The following is a 20,337-nucleotide window of genomic DNA, read 5'->3' as shown; positions in this document are numbered from 1 at the left end:
ATATAAATATACAGAGATATAGAGAGAGAGAGATTACATAATACCGTGGCAGAGAACTTTGGCTCATATGCCTAATGTGCATATTGTGAAATTTGAACTCCTGCTAGATTCCTCTCATTATTTAACTTAGGTAAACACAACTTCAATTGACTCTATTTTGTGAGAAGTGATAAATCCTTCTAATACAATGATGACAACAATTATGCATATATCTCAAGCTAGTTGGGCTATTAGTGATATTAATAATACCTAAGTTTATTATTACTACATTTTTTTTTGAGAAAGGTAACAGTGTTTTATAAATCTCCAGCACAAAGACTGTGCTGGGAACGATATTTACAATTCAAAAAGCAAAAGTGATCCTTAATCTTTTTACAAGGATTCAATAATGTCTAATAAAAATTCTGCCTCTTCCATGATTTATTCTTTACAACAAAAAATAAAAAAGAACAGACAACTCATCGTGATTTTCTGATTTGGGCTGCTACAGTGTTATCAAAGGCGCAAAGCGCAAAAAAGCTCTAAGGTCTGTTGGGGCTTTAAGCGCAAAGCGCAAATATAGTGTGGGCTTTAATGAAGAAAGGCGCAAACGGAGAAAAACTACAGATATGTATGTGTAGTCCAAGACTAATATCTATAAGCTTGAATACCAAATATATGGACAAAGAAATTAAAGAAAATTTACGATAAAGTGAAAGATCAATTGTTTAGTGTCGCCTCTTTCGAATTACGCTCATTGGCAAGGAAAAGTATGCCTTAGAGCCTTAATGACAACATTGAAGCGCCCGCTAAGCGATGCGAAGCGTTCAACATGTTTTGAGCCTCGCTTCAGGGCTTAAGCGCGCCTTTGATAACACTGGGCTGCTAATTCCTTCAAACATCTTGAGTTTCTTTCCCTCCAAATTGTCCACCAAATACTTGCAAGTAATATTCTCCATCATGTCATCTGTTTCATAGTTCCTCCCATTTGTATAAATTAGCATTGTCAGAGGTTCCTTGAGATGCCCTTAAGCCTTCATTTAGAAGGCACTTCATTAAAGGCTTCACCATGTTTAGGCGTCTGCCTAAGCAAAACCAATCAACATTCATGGAATGCAATCCTATCTAATCTCACGTTAATTTTGTTAATTTTGTTCTTCCATGCTGGCTAAGCTTCCGGTGCATATATATTTTCTTACTTCTACTTATCGTAAACTCTTACTCTAGAGTGTTTCACCAAGACTTAAAGGTAAGTACTATAAAGTAGTTGTTAGACCGACTATGTTGTATGAGGAGGAGTGTTGACCAGTCAAGAATTCTCACGTCCAGAAGCTGAAAGTAGCTAAAATGAGGATGCTGAGATGGATGTGTGGGTACACTGGGAGATAGGATTAAGAATGAGGATATGCGAGATAAGGTGAGAGTCGCCTCTGTGGTGGACAAGATGCGGGAAGTGACACTGAGATGGTTCGGGCATGTGAACAGAAGATGCATAAATTCCCCAGAGTGTGAGAGGTTGACTATGGTGGGTCAAACGACAAGTAGAGGTATGCCAAAGAAGTATAGGGGAGAGGTGAAAGGCAGGGCATGCCAAATCTTCAGCTTACCGAGGACATGACCCTTGATAGGAGGGTATGGAGGTCGGGAATTATGATAGAGAGTTAGTAGGTAGTCGAGCGTATTTTTTTTCATACCAGTAGTATTAGTAATTTTCTCCGTATTTCCTTATTCTTAGATTTCTATTATTACTTGTTGCTTCTTTTGCTTCATTATATTATTATTTTGCTGTTGTTCCTTTTTTTTTTTCGTGGCTTCCCTACTATTGTATTTCTTTTTCAACACTGTTTATGTTTTCCTTGATCCGAGGATCTATCGGAAACAACCTCTATATCTTCACAAGGTAGGGGTAATGTTTGCGTACACACTACCCTCCCTAGACCCCTCTTGTGGAATTACACTGGGTTTGTTATTGTACTTTTACTTATCGTAAACTCTTACTCTAAATTGTTTCCCCAGAGTTCAAGCCTTTGATTGCCTCCCTTGTTAGTTCCATCAATTAACATGTTATTGTTTGCAACAACAAAACAACTATGCTCAGTCCAAAACAACTTGGAGACGGCTGTATGTATTCTCACTGATCATATTCAACACAATACTGTATGCAAATAGTAAAAATGATAGAATCATATTGTACTATTGGTTAGTTCATCCATAACTAGAGTAAACAAGTGTGAGTTCAAAATAGATTCTTGGTTTAAACCAACGGTTATGGGGAACACCGAACTCACATATATCCGCTTTTGCTACTTCTAGCGCTCATGACAACCCTTTTGCATAAAACCTTTATGATATTTATGTACTTAACATGAAATTATGTCTTCTTTAGCACTCACTAGAGGACCTTTTCCGACACTTTATCATACTTTTCTTTTGGGTCGATTAATAACATTTGGAGATTCTACTTACTCTCCCTATGAGTTACCATACTTCTTAGTGAAAATATAGCCTATGTTATAATCTATTGAGCATAAATCCAAACTTGTTCTGTGTCACCCTTGTATTGTCTTTAAAGTCTACATTCTCTCACTCTTTCCCCAAATTTATTATGTTGTAGACACAATTAAGTAATTAAAAGCGAGTTCTCTCTAAGATTTTAAAGTTTTAGATTAGATAGTCACACTCTTCTACATGATATTTGAGCCAAACTCATCCCTGTAGTTGTGTTTCCCACTGTTGGGCTCCCGTTTTCAATTATTCTTGCTCCAGATGTCTAATCTTGAGCGTGTGAAAGGGGTGTTAGAGTGTCCCATATTGGTTAAGGAAATGAGTTGTTTGTCTCTTTATATGATCTTGAACAATCCTCACCTCATGAGTTAACTTTTATGGTTGAGTTAGGTGAAGGTTCATTTCTTTGCATTTTTAGATGAGATGATAACAAAGTTCTACATGGTTTCATAGACAAAGGTTTTGAGTTCAAGTCTTACCTCCACTCATTATCTAACAAAATGTTCAGGCACCTAGACCAACAAAAAGAGTTAGGTTTGTATGTAAGAGAGTGTGTTGAAGACACAATTAAGTAATTAAAGTGCGCTCTCTGACAGTTTAAACTTTTTGATGAGATTATCAAACATCTCGACACATTGTATAATCATTCTCATTGACGCTAGCATTTAATTAGCCGACCAGCCTAAAAGGCATAGCAAAGCCTAAGGCAAGCACAAGAGGTTGTTTCGAACATAAATCCACTTAGTTTGTCATAGAGGTGATTGAACAGGTTTCTTGCTTTATAATACTGCCATTTTTCTCTAGCCAAATGCACCACCAATAGCCAATACCCAGTTCCATTAAGCCCTTCTTACCGTGACCATAATAAACTTATGCACCAAGGACCGGGCCAATTATCCACTGAGTTTCAAACTGTGTGCTGGTTTGGCCCTCGGGGTTTCTCGATTGTTAAAAAAAATTCACTTATGAAGCATGAAGAGTTCAAGGAGTTCAGATACGATGTCTGAAAACTCAGGAGACATGTATTAAGCGCTTCTGTTTGTTTCTAGTTTAGCTTTTTTTTTGATGAAGTAAGATGTTATATTAACAAAAGCATCAAGAAGATGCATAGTTACAAAAGTTGAGGTGCAAAAATGAAAGAAAAGCTAGTCCCTTTACAGTATGTCAATCTAAGACAAGGGAGCTAACAAAGTCCAAAAGATGAGCAGAACTAGTTACAGTAGCTAACTTAATCCAACAAAAAAGATTGAGTAGGCATCTAGCTTTGAGAAAGTGATTTGGAGTTGAGATCCCATCAAAGCATCTACTATTCCTCTCATTCCACAAACACCAAAAAATAACTGCAGGGATCATCAACCAGATCTTCTTGATGGTCTTATCAACTCTCCATCGACTCCAGCTCAGGTGTGCCTATTTTATGTTTTGTGGCATAACCCATTTGAGGCCAAATATACAAAAAAACATGTTCCAAAGGTCAGTGGCCACTGGGCAATGCAAAAACAGATGGCTGACTGTTTCCACATTCTCCCTGCACATATAACATTTATTGACCAACTGAAGGCCTCTCCTGTTGAGATTGTCTTGTGTCAAGCAAGCTTCATGGAGAACAATCCAGTCAAAGCAAATTACTTTAATAGGCAGCTTAGTTTTCCATATTAATTTCCATGGCCATGCATCGATCACTTGGTTTTGAGAACATAGCTGCCTGTAACATTCTTTCACTGAGAAAGTGCCCTTACTCCCCCAACAAATGGTGTCTGGTGTACTTGCATTCATGTTGAACCTTTCCACTCTGGCAAGTAATTCTATCAAGTTGTCCACTTCCCAATCTTGCACTGCTCTTCTGAGATGAATATCCCAATTATTACCACTTCTGTTCTGAGCTATGGAGGAGTCTTTGTCCAATGCAATCTGGAACAGGCTAGGGTATTCATCCATGAGTGTAATGTTGTTGAGCCATTTGTCTTTCCAGAATCTGATATGTGCTCCATTGCCTGCTTTGAAGTAGGATTCCTGGAAAAATTCATTCCCAAGTTTCCTGATGTACTTCCAAGGGCCCACTCCATAAGGTGCATTAGAGATTTTGGTGCTCCAATTGTCTTTTTTCCCATGCTTTGCAATAATCACCTCCTTCCAGAGACTTGATTCCCCTGTGCCATATCTCCAAAGCCATTTCATTAGTAAACACTTGTTATGGACCTCTAGATCTCTAATACCCAATCCTCCCTGGTGCTTTGGTTGTGTGACTTTATCCCACTTAATGAGATGAAACCTGTGAGTGCTGTTGTTCCCTTCCCATAGAAAGTCCCTCCTGATTTTATCTAATTGCTTTAACATCTTTTTAGGGATAGGAGACAGTGACATGTAATAAGTTGGAATGCTGTCAAGCACACTATTGATAAGAGTTAGTCTTCCTCCCATTGAGAGGTATTGCAATTGCCATGATGCTAACCTCTTTTCAAACTTTTCAATAATCCCACTCCATATCTCACAACTTTTGAATTTGGCACCCAGTGGAAGGCCCCAAGTATGTGGTAGGCAAGGACCCAATACTGCAACCCATGATACCTGCTAATTCCTCAATGTTAGATACATGGTTGACAGGATAAATGATACTTTTCAGCGCATTGACATGTAGCCCAGAAAGAGCTTCGAATAGGAGGAAAGCCAGGTTTAGGTACATAAGTTGTGACTTATCAGCCTCACAAAAGATTAGAGTATCATCTGCATACAGCAGATGAGAAACAGAGACTGAACTCCCAATGTCTGCCCCTACTCTGAAGCCCTGAATCCATTGTAGTTCTCTGGCCTTCTCAAGCATTTTGCTTAAACCTTCCATGGCAAGTATAAATAGAAATGGGGAGAGAGGGTCTCCCTGCCTGATCCCTTTCTGAGGTGAGAAGAAACCCACAGGTTCTCTGTTGACCAACACTGAATATTTGACTGTTGTGATGCAGAATCTGATCCACCTTATCCATTTGTCACCAAAACCCATCTTCCTTAGAATAGAAAGTAGATAGGACCAATTCAGCTTGTCAAAAGCTTTTTCAATATCGAGTTTGCATATAATGCCAGGCTCCCCCGATTTAAGCCTCCAATCTAGAGCCTCATTGGCTATAAGTGAAGCATCAGTTATCTGCCTGTGCTTAATAAAAGCATTTTGGTGGCTGGAGACTAGTTTGCCAATAACATTCTTCAATCTTTCTGCTAGTAGCTTGGCCACAATCTTATAGACACTACCAATCAGACTTATTGGTCTGAAGTCTCTAAGTTCAATAGCCCCTTTCTTTTTTGGAATCAAGGCAATAAAGGAGGCATTACATGATCTCACCATATAGCATTGCTGATGAAAGTGATTGAGTGCCCCCATCACTTCTGGCTTGATAAACTCCCATGTTCTTTGAAAGAAAGCCATAGTGAAACCATCTGGTCCTGGAGCCTTATCTGAGGAACATGAATTAATGGTTTCATGCACTTCTTCTTCGTCAAAAGCTTTCTCTAACAACTCCCTGTCCTCTTCTGCTAGTCTAGCTACTTCGTCAAAATTGGCAGTAGGTCTCCACACTTCGTTTTCTGTATACAGATTCTGGTAGAAGTTCAAGATCTCCTCTTTAATCTGTGTTTTGTCTTCTGTTATTTCATCATTCACTTTGAGCTTGTCAATATTGTTGACTCTTCTGTGTGAGTTGGCTATGGAATGGAAATATTTAGTGTTCCTGTCCCCCTCTTTCAACCATTGGCATCTTGACTTTTGTCTCCATGATGTTTCTGCAGCTTTGGCCAGTTCCTCCAGCTCCACTTGCAAACTCAAAATCTTCTTCTTTTCAGCCTGCATTGGAATTCTGCCTTCTGTAGCCTGTTCTAAAGCTGCAAGTTCCTCAAGAGCCTTGCTTCTTCTTACTTCCAGCTTGCCATAAACTTCTTTATTCCAGTTAGAGATGTCTTTTTTCAAGTTTCTCAACTTCTGAATGAGAATAAAATCAGGGCTGCCACCTATAGTGTAGTTCTGCCACCACCCTTTCACCATATCAATGAACCCCTCTTGTTGCAACCACATATTCTCAAACTTGAAGTAGGAGTGGGTTGCCTCCCATTCTCCACATTCCAACAGTAATGGTTCATGATCAGAAATAGGCCTAGGCAACGCCAGCTGTTTAATTGCTTTAAAGCTTTCATCCCACTCTATAGAAATAAGGAATCTGTCAATCCTAGATGTCTGTAGAGTGTCTTCCCCCCTTGACCATGTATACTGTGCTCCATGAAGAGGCAAATCAATCAGTTGCAGATCCATAATTGTTTCTGAGAAGCTTTTCATTGCTTTGGATCTCCTAGTGCAATTGAGTCTCTCGTTCTCGATCCTGCATACATTGAAATCCCCACCTATAACCCATTGCTCACTCCAAATACCTCTGATTGCTCCCAGCTCCTACCATAGTTCTTCCCTCTCATAATTTGTATGAGGACCATATAAACCAGTAAAGCACCTTCTGAAATCCTCTTGTAAACTTTCAAGCATACAGGTGATTGTGTAATTGCCTACTAGACTGTATGCATGTCTTTGTTGTGTAAAGAAGTGTAGATGTTTTACCACAATCAGAAACATGGTGTTCATGGAGTTGGGTCTAACTGGGGAAAAGAAAGATTAAAAAGATCAGGGACATAATTAAAGGTAGTAACCGGACGAAAAACATCTCCTTTTTTTCCAACTAGTTGTCCTATTTTCCTTTAAAGAAGGATATTCCGAGCCATGGCACATCCCTTTGATAGCTTTGTTTAGCCTCCTTTACTATGTCAGTCCCTTTATATTGGTTATGGCTGATCTGAACTTTTTCTTTTGATAAATATGTCTAATCTAAATTTAATGTCTAATTTTTGGGGAAAATATATTCTTATTCTTAGACTGAGCGGTATGCATGTCAATAGTGATGAATAATTTAAGACTTCTTTCTTGTCCAATTGAAGTGTCAGGTTAGTGTCATAGTAGTATTCTAAAAGTTGCTGCTTCTGCAAATGATAACATACAGTTCTTTTGCTCCAACTTTGCTTTATAGGTCATTCCAAAAGAGTGTTTAATTTCATGTTAGTGAAAGGTAGGGTTGGATTAATGTTTACATTATTTTGAAGTAAATACACCACGAAGTTAAAGTTTATCTCTTTATTGGACCCACATTCACTTAATATTTAGTTCTTACCTTGATCCTATCTCCTATTGAATTAGAACATTCAACACTGACAAAGGCTGCAGTATAAAGTATTAATAAACACAGTCGTTGTCTGTGTATAAACAGTTACCATTACTAGTTTGAACTAAGTTTAGTACGTAACACCAGAGATATAGATTTTCACTTACTGTTGCCATGTTGAACTGTAGTTTTGCACATGATTATGTCCTTGTGTTCAAAATTGGACTTTATTTCTGGGGAGGAATATACTTAGATCCTTAAAATTCTTGACAATCTCCTGCTACCTATATTTGCTGAAAACACTTTCAAGATCCATGCTGCTCTTGCACGTTTAAATTTTGGCAGAATTAGGGCTGTCTCTATTTAGTATTTTGTTTCCTGTATTCTTTGCTTAATTTTTGCATCTTAAGTTTCAGTTGGTACTAAACCTCCTACTTGGTGTTAATGCAGAACTATAATGTCGTAAATTATGATGAGAAAGTGGTGGATGGATTCTATGATGTTTATGGAATCAATTCCAGTGCGGTGGTTCAGGGGAAGATGCCTTTATTAGTGGATCTAAAAGCAGTTTCAGTTTTGGATAATGTTAATTACGAAGTTATCTTAGTAAACCGTGCAGCTGATATGGAACTGCGACAGCTTGAGGAGAGAGTGTACTTCATGTCCCGGGAATGCCGAGCTTTGAAGAAGGTCCCGGTTACAAGTTTTTTAGTTGAGAAAATTGCTGAGCTTGTTGCTAATAGAATGGGAGGTCCTGTTAATGACGCAGAAGAAATGTCAAAGAGGTGGACTGCAAGGAGTTATGAGCTAAGAATTTCGTTGAACTCTATCATTCTTCCCCTTGGCTGTCTTGATATTGGACATTCACGACATAGGGCCTTACTCTTTAAGGTGACAACAGCTTCAATCTTGCCTTACATTTCTTTACCAGATTGATATGGATGATTAACTTGCTTTAGGATAAATCGGTGTTGGATTCAGTATCAAATGATTTGGTACTCATTACCATTTAAGTATTCAGAATCGAAGTATTCCTGGGCTAACTTCCACATTTTATCATCTGTATCACCCACTATTTACTTCAAATAGATCTTTGCATGTCTGTCTAGGTTCAGCGGTGAAACTCATGCTTTAGAATAAGGGCATCAGGCATCTTATTCAAAATGAAAAGCAGCGCCGCTAATTCTGTTGTTTTTCAATGTATTTACTCCTTTTGTGATCGAATGGAAAATATGGAAAATTTCTGACTTCCAAGGGTAAATGATACTTTCTCTATTGTACTCGTTCATTGCTGAGCTGTTTTCTTTTCTAAAGGAGTCACCATTTTCTCTGATTTCTGTTGGTGTCTTTCCCAGACTCATGCTTCTAACCAATATGGGTCATTTTCTCTGCTGATAGGTACTTGCTGATAGAATCAACTTGCCATGCAAGCTCGTTAAGGGAAGTTACTATACTGGCACTGATGATGGAGCAGTTAATTTGATCAAATTTGACAATGGAAGGTAAACAATTTTTTGATGGGCATATTTCCTGGATGTATATGTGAACTATAGTGTTTGCTGAAAATATCGGTTTGTGTTTTGATCTTTTTTAAGATTTTGTTCTGCTTTCTCAAAAGTAATATTTCTAAGAAAAGCGTTCACAGTGGCTATCGAGTTTTTGATCTCTCTCTTTTAAATCTTTTCATCCATGGACCTTGAGCGTAACTCAACTCCAAAAACTAGCCCCAGGACCCTATAATGAGACCACAACCCATTTCCTCAACTGATGTGGCACTTAACATTCCCCCTTACACCCAAAACTGGACAACTGGAGCGTGAATAACATAACACACAAGGGCCCAACATGAGAATCACAACAACATGAATTGATGGGTCTGGCTTTGATGTCACATGAAGAAATGGACCTTGGGCCTAACTAACCCAAAAAATTAGCTCATGAAGGGGGATTACCCAAGTCCGCAACCCATTCCCTCAACCAATGTGGGATTTAACGCTCTCAGTTCCTTCTTCTTTGTTTTATTTCTCACACACCCTGTTGAAAATCATACAGCGCAGGTGTAAGGTTTAGAGGGTTTTAGATGGGTAAATGCTAGCTTCGAAAAAGATGTTGCACTCCTTTTAGCCTGTTCTCATTTTAAGTATAGAGCTGCTTGAGCGACTTAGCAGATATGCTTTTGATTTTGAAACAAGTTTGTTGAACTTTCTGCAGAGACTACTGCTATACTTAATACTTGCAGATTTATGTTATTTTGCCAGAATAACCGTTTTAGTTATTCTTCTTTCTTGTTTCGGTTATCAAGTAGATGAAGGCATACCCAAATTCGTCTTTGTAAAATTTAGTACTGTTTATACTTGTAAAAAAAGAAGTATTGTTTATACTTGTCAACAAAATTAGTACTGTTTATTTCCCACGGTACAATCTCTTTTCTGTTGTCAAGTAATTAGTCAAAAGTTTACTGTCTAAGGCTTGCTATTTTCATGTAGGATATTTGCTATTTGCCCTTTTGCCTTTATCTTCTATTTAGTTCTTTAACCTTCTCTCTGTAGAATTACGACCATGTAAATTTAGGAAATTTTCCAGTAGGATCTGACTGATTATTGGTTTAACGTGCAGTGAATATATAATTGATTTAATGGGTGCACCGGGTGCCCTGATTCCCACCGAGGCATCAAGTGGTCAGTTACAAAGTTATGCAGTAGACGTGCAGAGTGTTACACCACTTCCTGCTGGTGGTACTATCATTTCAATTCCGGTATTTGACACACAAACTGGGACGAAATCAGGTTCAGTTACTGCTGCTCATGGAACTGCCAATACATGGATTTCAAGGGCTGAACCAGCTTTCTACTGCATTGAAGCAAAGGGCGGTAGTGGAAATAGTTCAGTTAGAACTGGAAGCACGCAGTTTGAGCATGACTGTGGAAATCTCCTTCCATCATCGACTAGATTATGTGACACTTCAGCAGTTTCCCATGATAATACATCTATGGCACAGATAACACAAGCTAGAGAAGCTTATGAGCATGTGAACTGTCCTGCAGAAAACACAGAGGTTAAACTTCAAGATGTTCTTCCAGAGAGTCAAATGTATTTACAATCAGATTTGATTTTAGGAGTTGTTGCTGGAAAAAATCAATTATCAGAGAATAGGGTTGTTGATACTAGACAAAGTTCAGAAAATAACAAGCAGTCTCTTATAGCCTTCACCGGGATGCAGTTCCCTTACAGCATCACCTATGAAACTGGCATTTTGCAGCACAAACAGGAGTATACTGTTACTGCACCTGGAGACAATGCATTAAATGATACTTCAGGTGAGAGTTCCGCACCTGTTAGATGTAGAATGGATGAAACAATCCAAACTGGTCATGGAGCATTTCTTGGATTTTACTTTATCCATCTTCGTGAAATGAATTCCTTAGTGGAATTAGGGGATCTTTTTTCATTGATTCTTTATCACACTGCGATATTTTACATCCTTGAATGGCCCCATTCAAGAACAACTGGCTGATGACTAAATTATCAACGACGGACATTCCTAATTTCTATTTAACAACGTGTGCCGATATGTTGTTGTATTCCTGCAGATATTTCCATTTTCTCTTTCTAACCAAACAATTACTAGTACACCTATTGTGATTCCCCATACAAGAGTCAAAATGGGGACAAGCATCCATATGATCCCATAGACTTCTTAGAAGGATTCCAATTTGGAAAAGAATTGATAGTCTCTATTCCCTATCTCATATTTTCCATCCCCTAAATTAGCCTAGTTAGATTCAATTTCCTTTTTTGTGGATTTCTTGACTTTTTGCCATTCTAAAAGAACAATCTGAAAGTTGTTTTGCTTGATGAAGGTGATAAATGCTATAGGGAGAAGTTTGGAAATATTTCAGATAACAATTGTACATACAAAGACAAAGAATCAGCTAGTAAAGCAAGGGAAATAGTTACTTGCATTCAGTCCAAGTCTTACACGGTGCAGAAGGAGCAGCTTCCAATGCTACGCGGGGTGGCAGAGTGGGAAATTCCATGGGAAGATCTCCATGTTGGTGAACGTATTGGTATTGGTAAGACCAAGTTCTTTAAGTTCATTTTCTGTGATTGTACATGGATGGGCAGTGCAACCTTGGAAAAAAGTCTCTGGCTATATCTAAAATCAAATTTAAGCTTACACCTTTTGCCTTTCTGTAATAGACATATGAACAGCTATCTTGTTTTAAAATGATTGAAGAAAAATGGCAGACGGAATAGTTTTGTATGTTATTCTTAAACTATGTAGCTGATAGTTCATATGCAGTTACCAAATGATGCAAGGTTTACTGTTATTCTTCATTACCTTTAATAAAAATAAAACTGTGTACATACTAGTGTGTGCTCAGCTATTTAGTATGTTTTCAGATAATAGAGCAACATCATATTTTTATGCTCAGCTGTAAAAAGCCATTTCTATTGATGTTGTTAAACTTGTTCATAAACAAAAAAAAGTCAGTCATTTTCTTTTGTCCTAGTTTATGTGTTTTCAGGCTTATTCATTTTAGAATTTCCTAGTTTGAGAATGTTTCTGTTAATAGGTCATATGTGAATTTATATGAATAATAAGGTGTAAAATAGACTTATTTAGATGATTTTGTTAGATTAGGTACTTGTCAAAACTGTCTTCTGTGTTAGTTTAACTGCTTTTATTCTTTTGGCAAATTGTAACTTGTACGTTGGGTTAGGGTGAATTGGCAGATGATAAGATCTTTTATTTTATGTATGTGCTATTAGTTACTTAGCCAACTGTTGGGGCTTTGGATCTCCTCCATCTAATTGATAATAGCTGAATGCATTACCTTTCTTAACATGATTAATACATTACTGCCATTCCAAATTCAGTTCATATTTGGACCAATTTCTGGAAACAGAATGGTGTTATATATGTCAATGCCTTTTCAATATCATATTACCAAAAGTTATCATAGTATCCCTTTTTTTGTATTATGTACACTCCAATTCTATAAGTATGCTTTTTTTTTTTTTTGATGAAGTAAGGTGTTCCATTAAAAAAGCATCAAGAAGATGGCATAGTTACATAGTTACAGGAGGCCTAGTTACAAAGGCAAAAACAAAAAGGAGAAGCTAATCTAGGACAAGAGTACTAACAAAGTCCAAAAAAAGATCAGTACTAATTACAGGGGACAATTTTGTCCAGCAAAAAAGTTCAAGTAGGGATTTTGCCTTGAGAGAGTGATTTGAAGTTGAGATGCCATCAAAACATCTTCTGTTTCTCTCTGTCCATAAACACCAAAAAATAGCTGCAGGAATCATCAACCAGATTTTCTTGATGGCCTTATCAACTTTCCACAAACTCCAACTAATGTGTGCATGCCTCTATAAGTATACTTTGTTGTCACTGGCCACTCCCATTTCACTATCACAACTTCATTTACAGGGCAAAATTTTGGGTGAGTGCCTTCAGTAATATTGTTTGAGTAAGGACTTTTAGTACTTTGCTACAGATTTCCCCCATCCCTCACCTATGAGGATTGAAGTCCTTTTATTTGCTTACTTTTAGGAAGCAGATTATTTGTTTCTACAGTTTACCATGTAAATTAGTTATTTGTCTCTGACTTAAGTGAATGTGAAAAACTGAATATCTTTAAGATGGAATGCTCAACATAATAACACTGAGGTGACTTTTCAGGGTCATTTGGCGAGGTATACCGTGCAGAATGGAATGGCACAGTAAGTCTTATTTCTGATTTATATATCTATCGTCTACCCTGAGTAGAATAAGAACCATAGTGCATCAGCTCTATTTGACAAGTCCCTTTTCTGTATGTTCCATTTTCCTAAGAAAGCAGAATGAATTTGTGTTTTTCTTGGATCAGTTTTCTAATTTTCTGAAGAGTTCTTTCAAATTGGAGAGTGTTATAAAATTCATATATCTATTGTCAATCTTTTCCCTGTATTCTGAAACAGTAGGAACTATTAACACTACATTTGGGTGCATATACGTTTCTTAGCGCACTCTGTATAATCAATGACATGACAAAATATTTAGGTAGCTTGTACTTCTCATTGAAGATATTTCAAAAGATGTGATTTGTGAAGGACAATGACAAAGGAAAAGAGAAATAAAAAGTAATGCAGCATGGAATCGTATGTGGTTCTCTTGATTCTAAGTGGAAGGATAGTTAGGGTTTCCACTACTTTAATTTTAGCAGCACTGCTGCATAAAGTTTCTGTTTTCCTACGTGATATTCTTGGAATAGAAGATGATAAAGCTAATTTAGAAGTCATTGGACTTGCAGTAGCACTCAAACCAACTGTTCCTTCAGATAATAGTATGCAGTAAAGATAAGATCTCTTCTTTGGTCTCTATATGTAGCTTAATAGATAAGCTGATATTTTCTTCACGAGTTCGTGTCTTCCCATTAGTCCCTAAGTTGCAAATTAACTCTCACCTATGCACTTCATTACCCCTCTTTCCTACTTCTCTCCTTACTTGAGCACCTCACAACGTCTAAAATTAGTTCAGCCAGATCCTAATTGAGCATTTGCTCCTGATTGCATACATATACACTTTCTTTTTGGATAAGAATGCAAACTTATACATTCACATCACGGGAAATATCTTGTACATGTAGTAATGATGGTTTCTCTATGCCAAATCAATCTACACCTAGCTTAATGTTTTAACCACTTTTTTTCATTCTCTATTTATCTTAGATCATGCATTCCAATTCACCTTCAATTTTATGAGCTACTTTTATCCTCCTTAAGATTGAAGAGATTGCGAAGTAGTATACAACCAAAAATGGAAGTAGCATATGAAACCCGATGTTTAGATACTATTGCAAGAAGGAGAAAAGAAGGGGCAGTTAAAAAATTTCCCTTCTGTTACTTGGGTTTTCAACTTCTTTTGCCTAGCTCCCCAAATTAAACTTAATCAGATATTTTCTTTTAGAAACAAAAGAACGTAAACAAAACAAGAGAATCTTCTTCATTTTAGGATTTTAGGCCCTGAATCAGATTTTTTGAAGAACTTATCGAGAACCCTCCTGGCCGAAGCCTAGACACTCTAAGATCCTTCTCCAGCAAAACAAAAGAAAAGTAGAACTTAATTCTTTAATTTAGCTATTTAAATGCCCTCAAACTAAGTTCAGTAGAAGATGAAGAATCCTAGAGAATAATGAAGAATTAGGGAGAATGGATGAAATACAATTTTTGGAAAAAGACTGGGCATAGTTTTTTTTTTTGAAATGGAAAAGACTGGGCATAGTTGTAGGTGATTGACCGTGATTGACCAATTCCAGCATAGTCAGTGTGCCATTAGCCTGTGACTGTTGGAAGAGACTGAAAAGGAGATAGTAGAAAAAGTGATTCATTACCAAGTATATCATCAGAGGCACTTGAGGCACTCACCCAAGGTCTATGAGTGGAGGGCTGAGAGATACAGGCCATGGTTCTGCTCACTCACCGGCCTGGAGGACGTCATTCAAACTCTACCTTAGAAAAAGAGAATGTCTGATTGCTCGGAATACCAATGGAATTAGTCTGGGCAACATGAGCCTTCCAAACACTTCTCACGAGTATAACCAATTTTATAACAATGAGTGCACTTAGGTCAAGAATTTCCAAAGCAACCTCCACCTAGATTCTCTACTGTCTGTGATGCTAGAAATGGTGACCACTGTCTGGTCTTGCACTGAGTCAAGATCATTTGGAAGCCTATCAAGTATGAGAACTAAGAACCTTTTTGTCGCTGTTCTAATTGCTTATTAAACACTGGCAGTGACTGGCATCAACTTATTAAACTCCTTCATAACTGCTTGAACTTGTGCCTAAGACATGTCTGATTCCTTCTTTTTCAAGTTAGTCATTCTAGAAATATCATTAAAGTGGGGAACATCTCTAGTATATTAAGCACGGGCCTTCACTTTATCAAAAAAAAAATATTAAGCACGGGCCTTCACCCAAACTAAGTAACAAGTATGGAATGGTCAAAACATGTCCATCAACAGAAATAACTGCACAATTTAGAAATCAACATTCTCTCCATGTGCTCGGCCTTTTCATCCACAAATTAACCTGTTTAGTTAGGTGATCATGGACACCTTGACGCTTACAGTAGAAGAAGCCAAGCGAAGTCTTTAGAACCTCCAACTGAGGTTCTCAAATAATCAGGGGACTCAAGTCTCCAAATCTCATGTTTTTGGACCGAAAACATCAATTCAAGTGACATAACGTTAGATTAAAAAGAGTTCTAAGACATATATAAACTCCATTACGAATCCTTGTCGGCCGATATGAGACATGTTTCCTAAGTCTGCAGGTCAACTTGAAGATTTTTTTTTCACGGGTTTAACTGTTGAGAAACTAAAATTGCTTGATTGACTAGAGAGTGGGTTTGGAGCAGAGAAATAGGTCGGGTACAGGCTGAAGAGAATGCACGAATCAGAGAGAGTGAGCTCATCAGGATGAGAAATAGACATGGGGTTGAAAGAGAAGGCTCAAATGTTAAGGAATGTGCCTACAGCAGAGAGTAGATAATGGCTCGGTGGATTGGATTGAAAGAGATAAGTCCAGAGTGGCTCAATAGGTTTAGTTGAAAGAAGCGTAGAGTGATAACATAGGTTCTAATAATGGGTTTATCAAAATATGTCTCTAACACGATGTGAAAGAATTGGAGCATCCAATACAAAATACAAAGGTAATTGGTAAAATAGCGAACGACTTTTATAAATCCCTTTAGAAATGTTTACAGAATCGATGTGGGACATGTACATTCTCTAATAGTTATGTAGATGGTAAGTTGAATAATATAGCTTTTTCGTAGTCTCTGTGTTCTCTGGTACCATGTCAAATCTTTGTTATGGTTAGTCGTTGGAGGTGTCCATGAAAGTTGACATGTGGTCCGCCCACTGTCCATCCATTACTTTGAACTGATAGTTTAAGTATTAAAGAAATAGACTAGCATCCAGCACCTCTGTGCCAAGTAGCATGAGAGTGGTCTGGAATGTTGACTGTAGTATTGTATAGTTATTTAACATACTTTTTCTGTAAACTTAAGTGAATGTAATTAATGTTACCGCATTGCAGGAAGTTGCCGTGAAGAAATTCATGAATCAGGATATTACAAGTGATGCCCTTGCACAGTTTAAATGTGAAGTAAGTTGTACATAGACGAAGATGTGACGTGTAGTAGTACTTAGTGCTTTATGAGCTTTCCTGAAATTTGAGGACTCTTTGTGTGCATTTCGTTTTGCAGATTGAAATTATGTTGAGGCTGAGACATCCTAATGTTGTTCTCTTCATGGGAGCTGTAACTCGCCCCCCAAATCTCTCTATACTGACTGAGTTCCTGCCAAGGTTGAGAACTCTTTTCTACTTGCACATTACTAACATGCTACGATTGAAAGTTGGCCCATCTCTTAAATCTTTAGCCTTGGCTTTCTAATCTTGGCTCATGGGATACATTTTTCAAGCCATTCTCGTCCCAAGATATTTTGGGCATTGTTGCAGGATCAGTAGTGACTTATACCTTTTTCCTTGCGTGCACTCAAATCTTTGTAATGCGTTTACGAAATCATGCTCTTGTTATTTCTTTGCTTTTTAGAGAGCAAATGGGTATATACAGTTTAAACATGCAAGAAGCTCTTATATCATCTAAAACTCTATTGCTATTGATGCCAAGATGCTTATTAGTATATCGTGTTTGTTACTATTAAGTAATATATCAATTTTGTTTGCTCTTCTTGTCTCAAGTGTATCTGATACCTGTATTTTTGGTGCAGGGGAAGTTTATATAGGTTACTGCATCGTCCAAATATCCAAATTGATGAGAAAAGGCGTATGCGGATGGCACTTGATGTGGTATTTATTGGGTAGTGAATCCCTGGGTTTGTTTCAGTTTTAGTTACCTGTTTGCTAATTATCAACTTCGTGTAGGCCAAAGGAATGAATTACTTGCACACAAGCAACCCTGTCATTGTGCATCGAGATTTGAAGACTCCGAATCTTCTTGTTGATAAAAATTGGGTTGTTAAGGTGCGTCTGACTTGAATCTTGTAAATAATAGCCTATAAAATTTGTGAGAACTAAGCTTTTGTTTACAATAATCCATGCTTCTGCCATGCTTGAAGGTTTGTGATTTCGGGATGTCTCGCATGAAGCACCACACATTTCTCTCTTCAAAGTCAACAGCTGGAACGGTGATTGCATGTTCACTTTTATGACTCAGTTTATGCCATCTTTTCCAGGCCTCTTTTCTACTGCTCCATACCCATTTAGAACGAAAACAAAAAGCTGACAAAGATTATGTCTAAATAGGGTGAGAGAGAGAACTGAAATCTTCAAATTTGCTAATGGCATTCCATTAATTGCAGGCTGAATGGATGGCACCAGAAGTTTTAAGGAATGAACCATCCAATGAAAAGTAAGTTTGCTCTTCATTCATATCCGTCATGGCGCTGAACTTTGTTATGGTTATTAGTTTTGAATTTTATTAAATGAGTTTGATTGCCTGGTTTGCAGATCCGATGTGTACAGTTTTGGTGTAATATTTTGGGAGTTGACAACTCTTAAAGTGCCATGGTCAGGGATGAACTCAATGCAGGTCGTTGGAGCTGTTGGTTTTCAGGGTAGACGCCTTGATATTCCTGCAACTGTTGATCCCATAGTTGCAGAGATTATAAGTGACTGTTGGAATCAGTGCGTGTCTATTCAACTCTGATGTAATTTCATGAGTAGATGATTTTCAGACTTGGTCGTGTCCACAAGAGTGTTGAGATGTGCACAGTCTGAGAATTACTGCAGTTTTTCTTTGTATTAAATGACTAATGCCCTTCTTCTCCTGCAGAAATTCTCAAGCGCGCCCTTCTTTTGGGCAGATCATTACTCGTCTCAAGTGTCTTCAGCGTCTTAATGTCCAGGGATTTGAAACTTGTACAAATCAGCAATAAGGTTGACAGGTTAGGTATTGTTGTAATAATAACAGAAGGTTGTTGCTAGGCTCAAAAAGAGCCAGAGCAACTGAGAATTGATCGCAAAGTCTTGTAGATGCAAAGAAGCACACAAGAAAACCCTGGATTGGAAGCGGTTGGTTCATTCGAAGTGGGGACTCAACGCAACCAATTCAGAAACAAGCTGATATCTCCAAATCAATGGCTGCACGAAGTGCAGTAGTTGAAGTTAGGTCATAGGGATCGTTGTATGGGGACTTGAACTATGTAAAAGGAAAAGGGAAAAACAAAAAGAAAAGAAGGAAATAAAATCCTTTTTAGTTAGTATTTTAGGCTGATGAATGTACTACTATTGAGATATGTAATGAGTTCAAAAAAACGAGCAGCAGAGGAAAAGTCTCAATTCTGTGAAGGTCGTCAAAGGAAGCAATTGTAAACAGTCGGCCTCTGCAGGTTGTGTACCAACAGAAGAATAAATGGATATGAGGAAAATTTCCTGCATTACCATCTTCCTTCTCTTTGTTGTGTTAAAGACAGTTTTGTGTATAGTCATACTTGTACAGTGCTAAACTTATTTGCTAAGGAGCTTATGTCCCTGCGGATTCAACCCATTGCCAAAGAGGTATTAAAATGCCCCAACTACTTTTGTGGGTGAACAGTGAACTCTTCTCTTTTGGCTGTGTTGTCATTGTCTAAATGTTCTCTTACACTTAGTAGGCTGTAGCCAAATTGAGAGCAAGTGACTACAAATTCACATTTGTTATTTATACCAATCTATATCTATCTATCTATCTATATCTATATTTATTATAAAAGCACGAATAATTTATGCTAAATGTTGAATGACTAAAATATTCCTAAGACATTGATCGACTTTTATGCCCTTAAATATTTGTATAATTTTAGGATCTAATAGTAAATTACCTAATAATGAAATTCTATTTCGATTTAAACTACACATATTGCCAATCCTACAATATCAATCCTACTTCAATAAGAAAAGGACGTCCATAATTTTCTATAAAAAAATTGTTGGTCCTAATTACAATTCTCTATTAATAAACAAGGCACGTAATAAAAGAAAATTTTCGTAATATGCTCTAAAAACATTTATAACATTTTAAACAAATTGAAATATTCTTACAATCCTTTAAAGTTAATTTTTATTAGTGCATATAAAGCTAAAACTAAATTATATGATATATTATGTGTTCCTAAATATGAGGAGTTATTACATAATAAATTAAGTTAATTTTTAAAATATTAATAAAAATATAATTAATTAAAATATAATATCTACTTTTAAATAATAAAAAAATATAGGGGCAAGTTTATATATTTTTCTTTTACATGATAATAAGGTTGTTCTAGTAATACAAATGAGATTGTTCTCTTTAGTTTATTTATTTTTACTTCAGTATGAGTAATTGATTCCTTTACAAATTTCTCAAAGAATATCGATGGATATATGTTAGATTAGGTTTCCTAGAACAAGTTCGTTCAAGTCTTCTATATATCGAACTCTAACAAATTTTTTCTTTGATTGGTTTATTTTCATTAGATGCTCATGTGCCATGAATTGTCTCCAATTCAATGTTACATCAATTTATATACAAATAAAAAGACAAAATATTAGTAATGTTATTATTAATGTATTGTGACGTACCNTATGCTAAATGTTGAACGACTAAAATATACCTGAAACATTGATCGACTTT

General features: G+C 37.0%; 1 protein-coding gene across 1 annotated transcript in view; it reads left to right on the top strand.

Annotated features, from left to right (window-relative positions):
* The window catches only part of LOC109231408 (serine/threonine-protein kinase EDR1), a 25,190-nt gene extending 5,782 nt beyond the window's left edge, over positions 1-19,408 (top strand). The window contains exons 2-14 of the mRNA XM_019397074.1: positions 8,118-8,558; positions 9,066-9,169; positions 10,284-10,984; positions 11,528-11,740; positions 13,357-13,397; positions 16,758-16,826; positions 16,927-17,027; positions 17,453-17,531; positions 17,607-17,705; positions 17,801-17,869; positions 18,044-18,093; positions 18,192-18,368; positions 18,517-19,408. Coding sequence (XP_019252619.1) covers positions 8,118-8,558; positions 9,066-9,169; positions 10,284-10,984; positions 11,528-11,740; positions 13,357-13,397; positions 16,758-16,826; positions 16,927-17,027; positions 17,453-17,531; positions 17,607-17,705; positions 17,801-17,869; positions 18,044-18,093; positions 18,192-18,368; positions 18,517-18,619 — 2,247 coding nt within the window. The 3' untranslated portion in view covers positions 18,620-19,408. The remainder of the gene's footprint in view (positions 1-8,117; positions 8,559-9,065; positions 9,170-10,283; positions 10,985-11,527; positions 11,741-13,356; positions 13,398-16,757; positions 16,827-16,926; positions 17,028-17,452; positions 17,532-17,606; positions 17,706-17,800; positions 17,870-18,043; positions 18,094-18,191; positions 18,369-18,516) is intronic.

Source organism: Nicotiana attenuata, chromosome 8 (assembly GCF_001879085.1).
Source record: "Nicotiana attenuata strain UT chromosome 8, NIATTr2, whole genome shotgun sequence".
Lineage (NCBI taxonomy): Eukaryota > Viridiplantae > Streptophyta > Magnoliopsida > Solanales > Solanaceae > Nicotiana > Nicotiana attenuata.
Note: the sequence above shows the minus strand (reverse complement) of the source record. Positions and strands in the feature narration are given on the sequence as shown.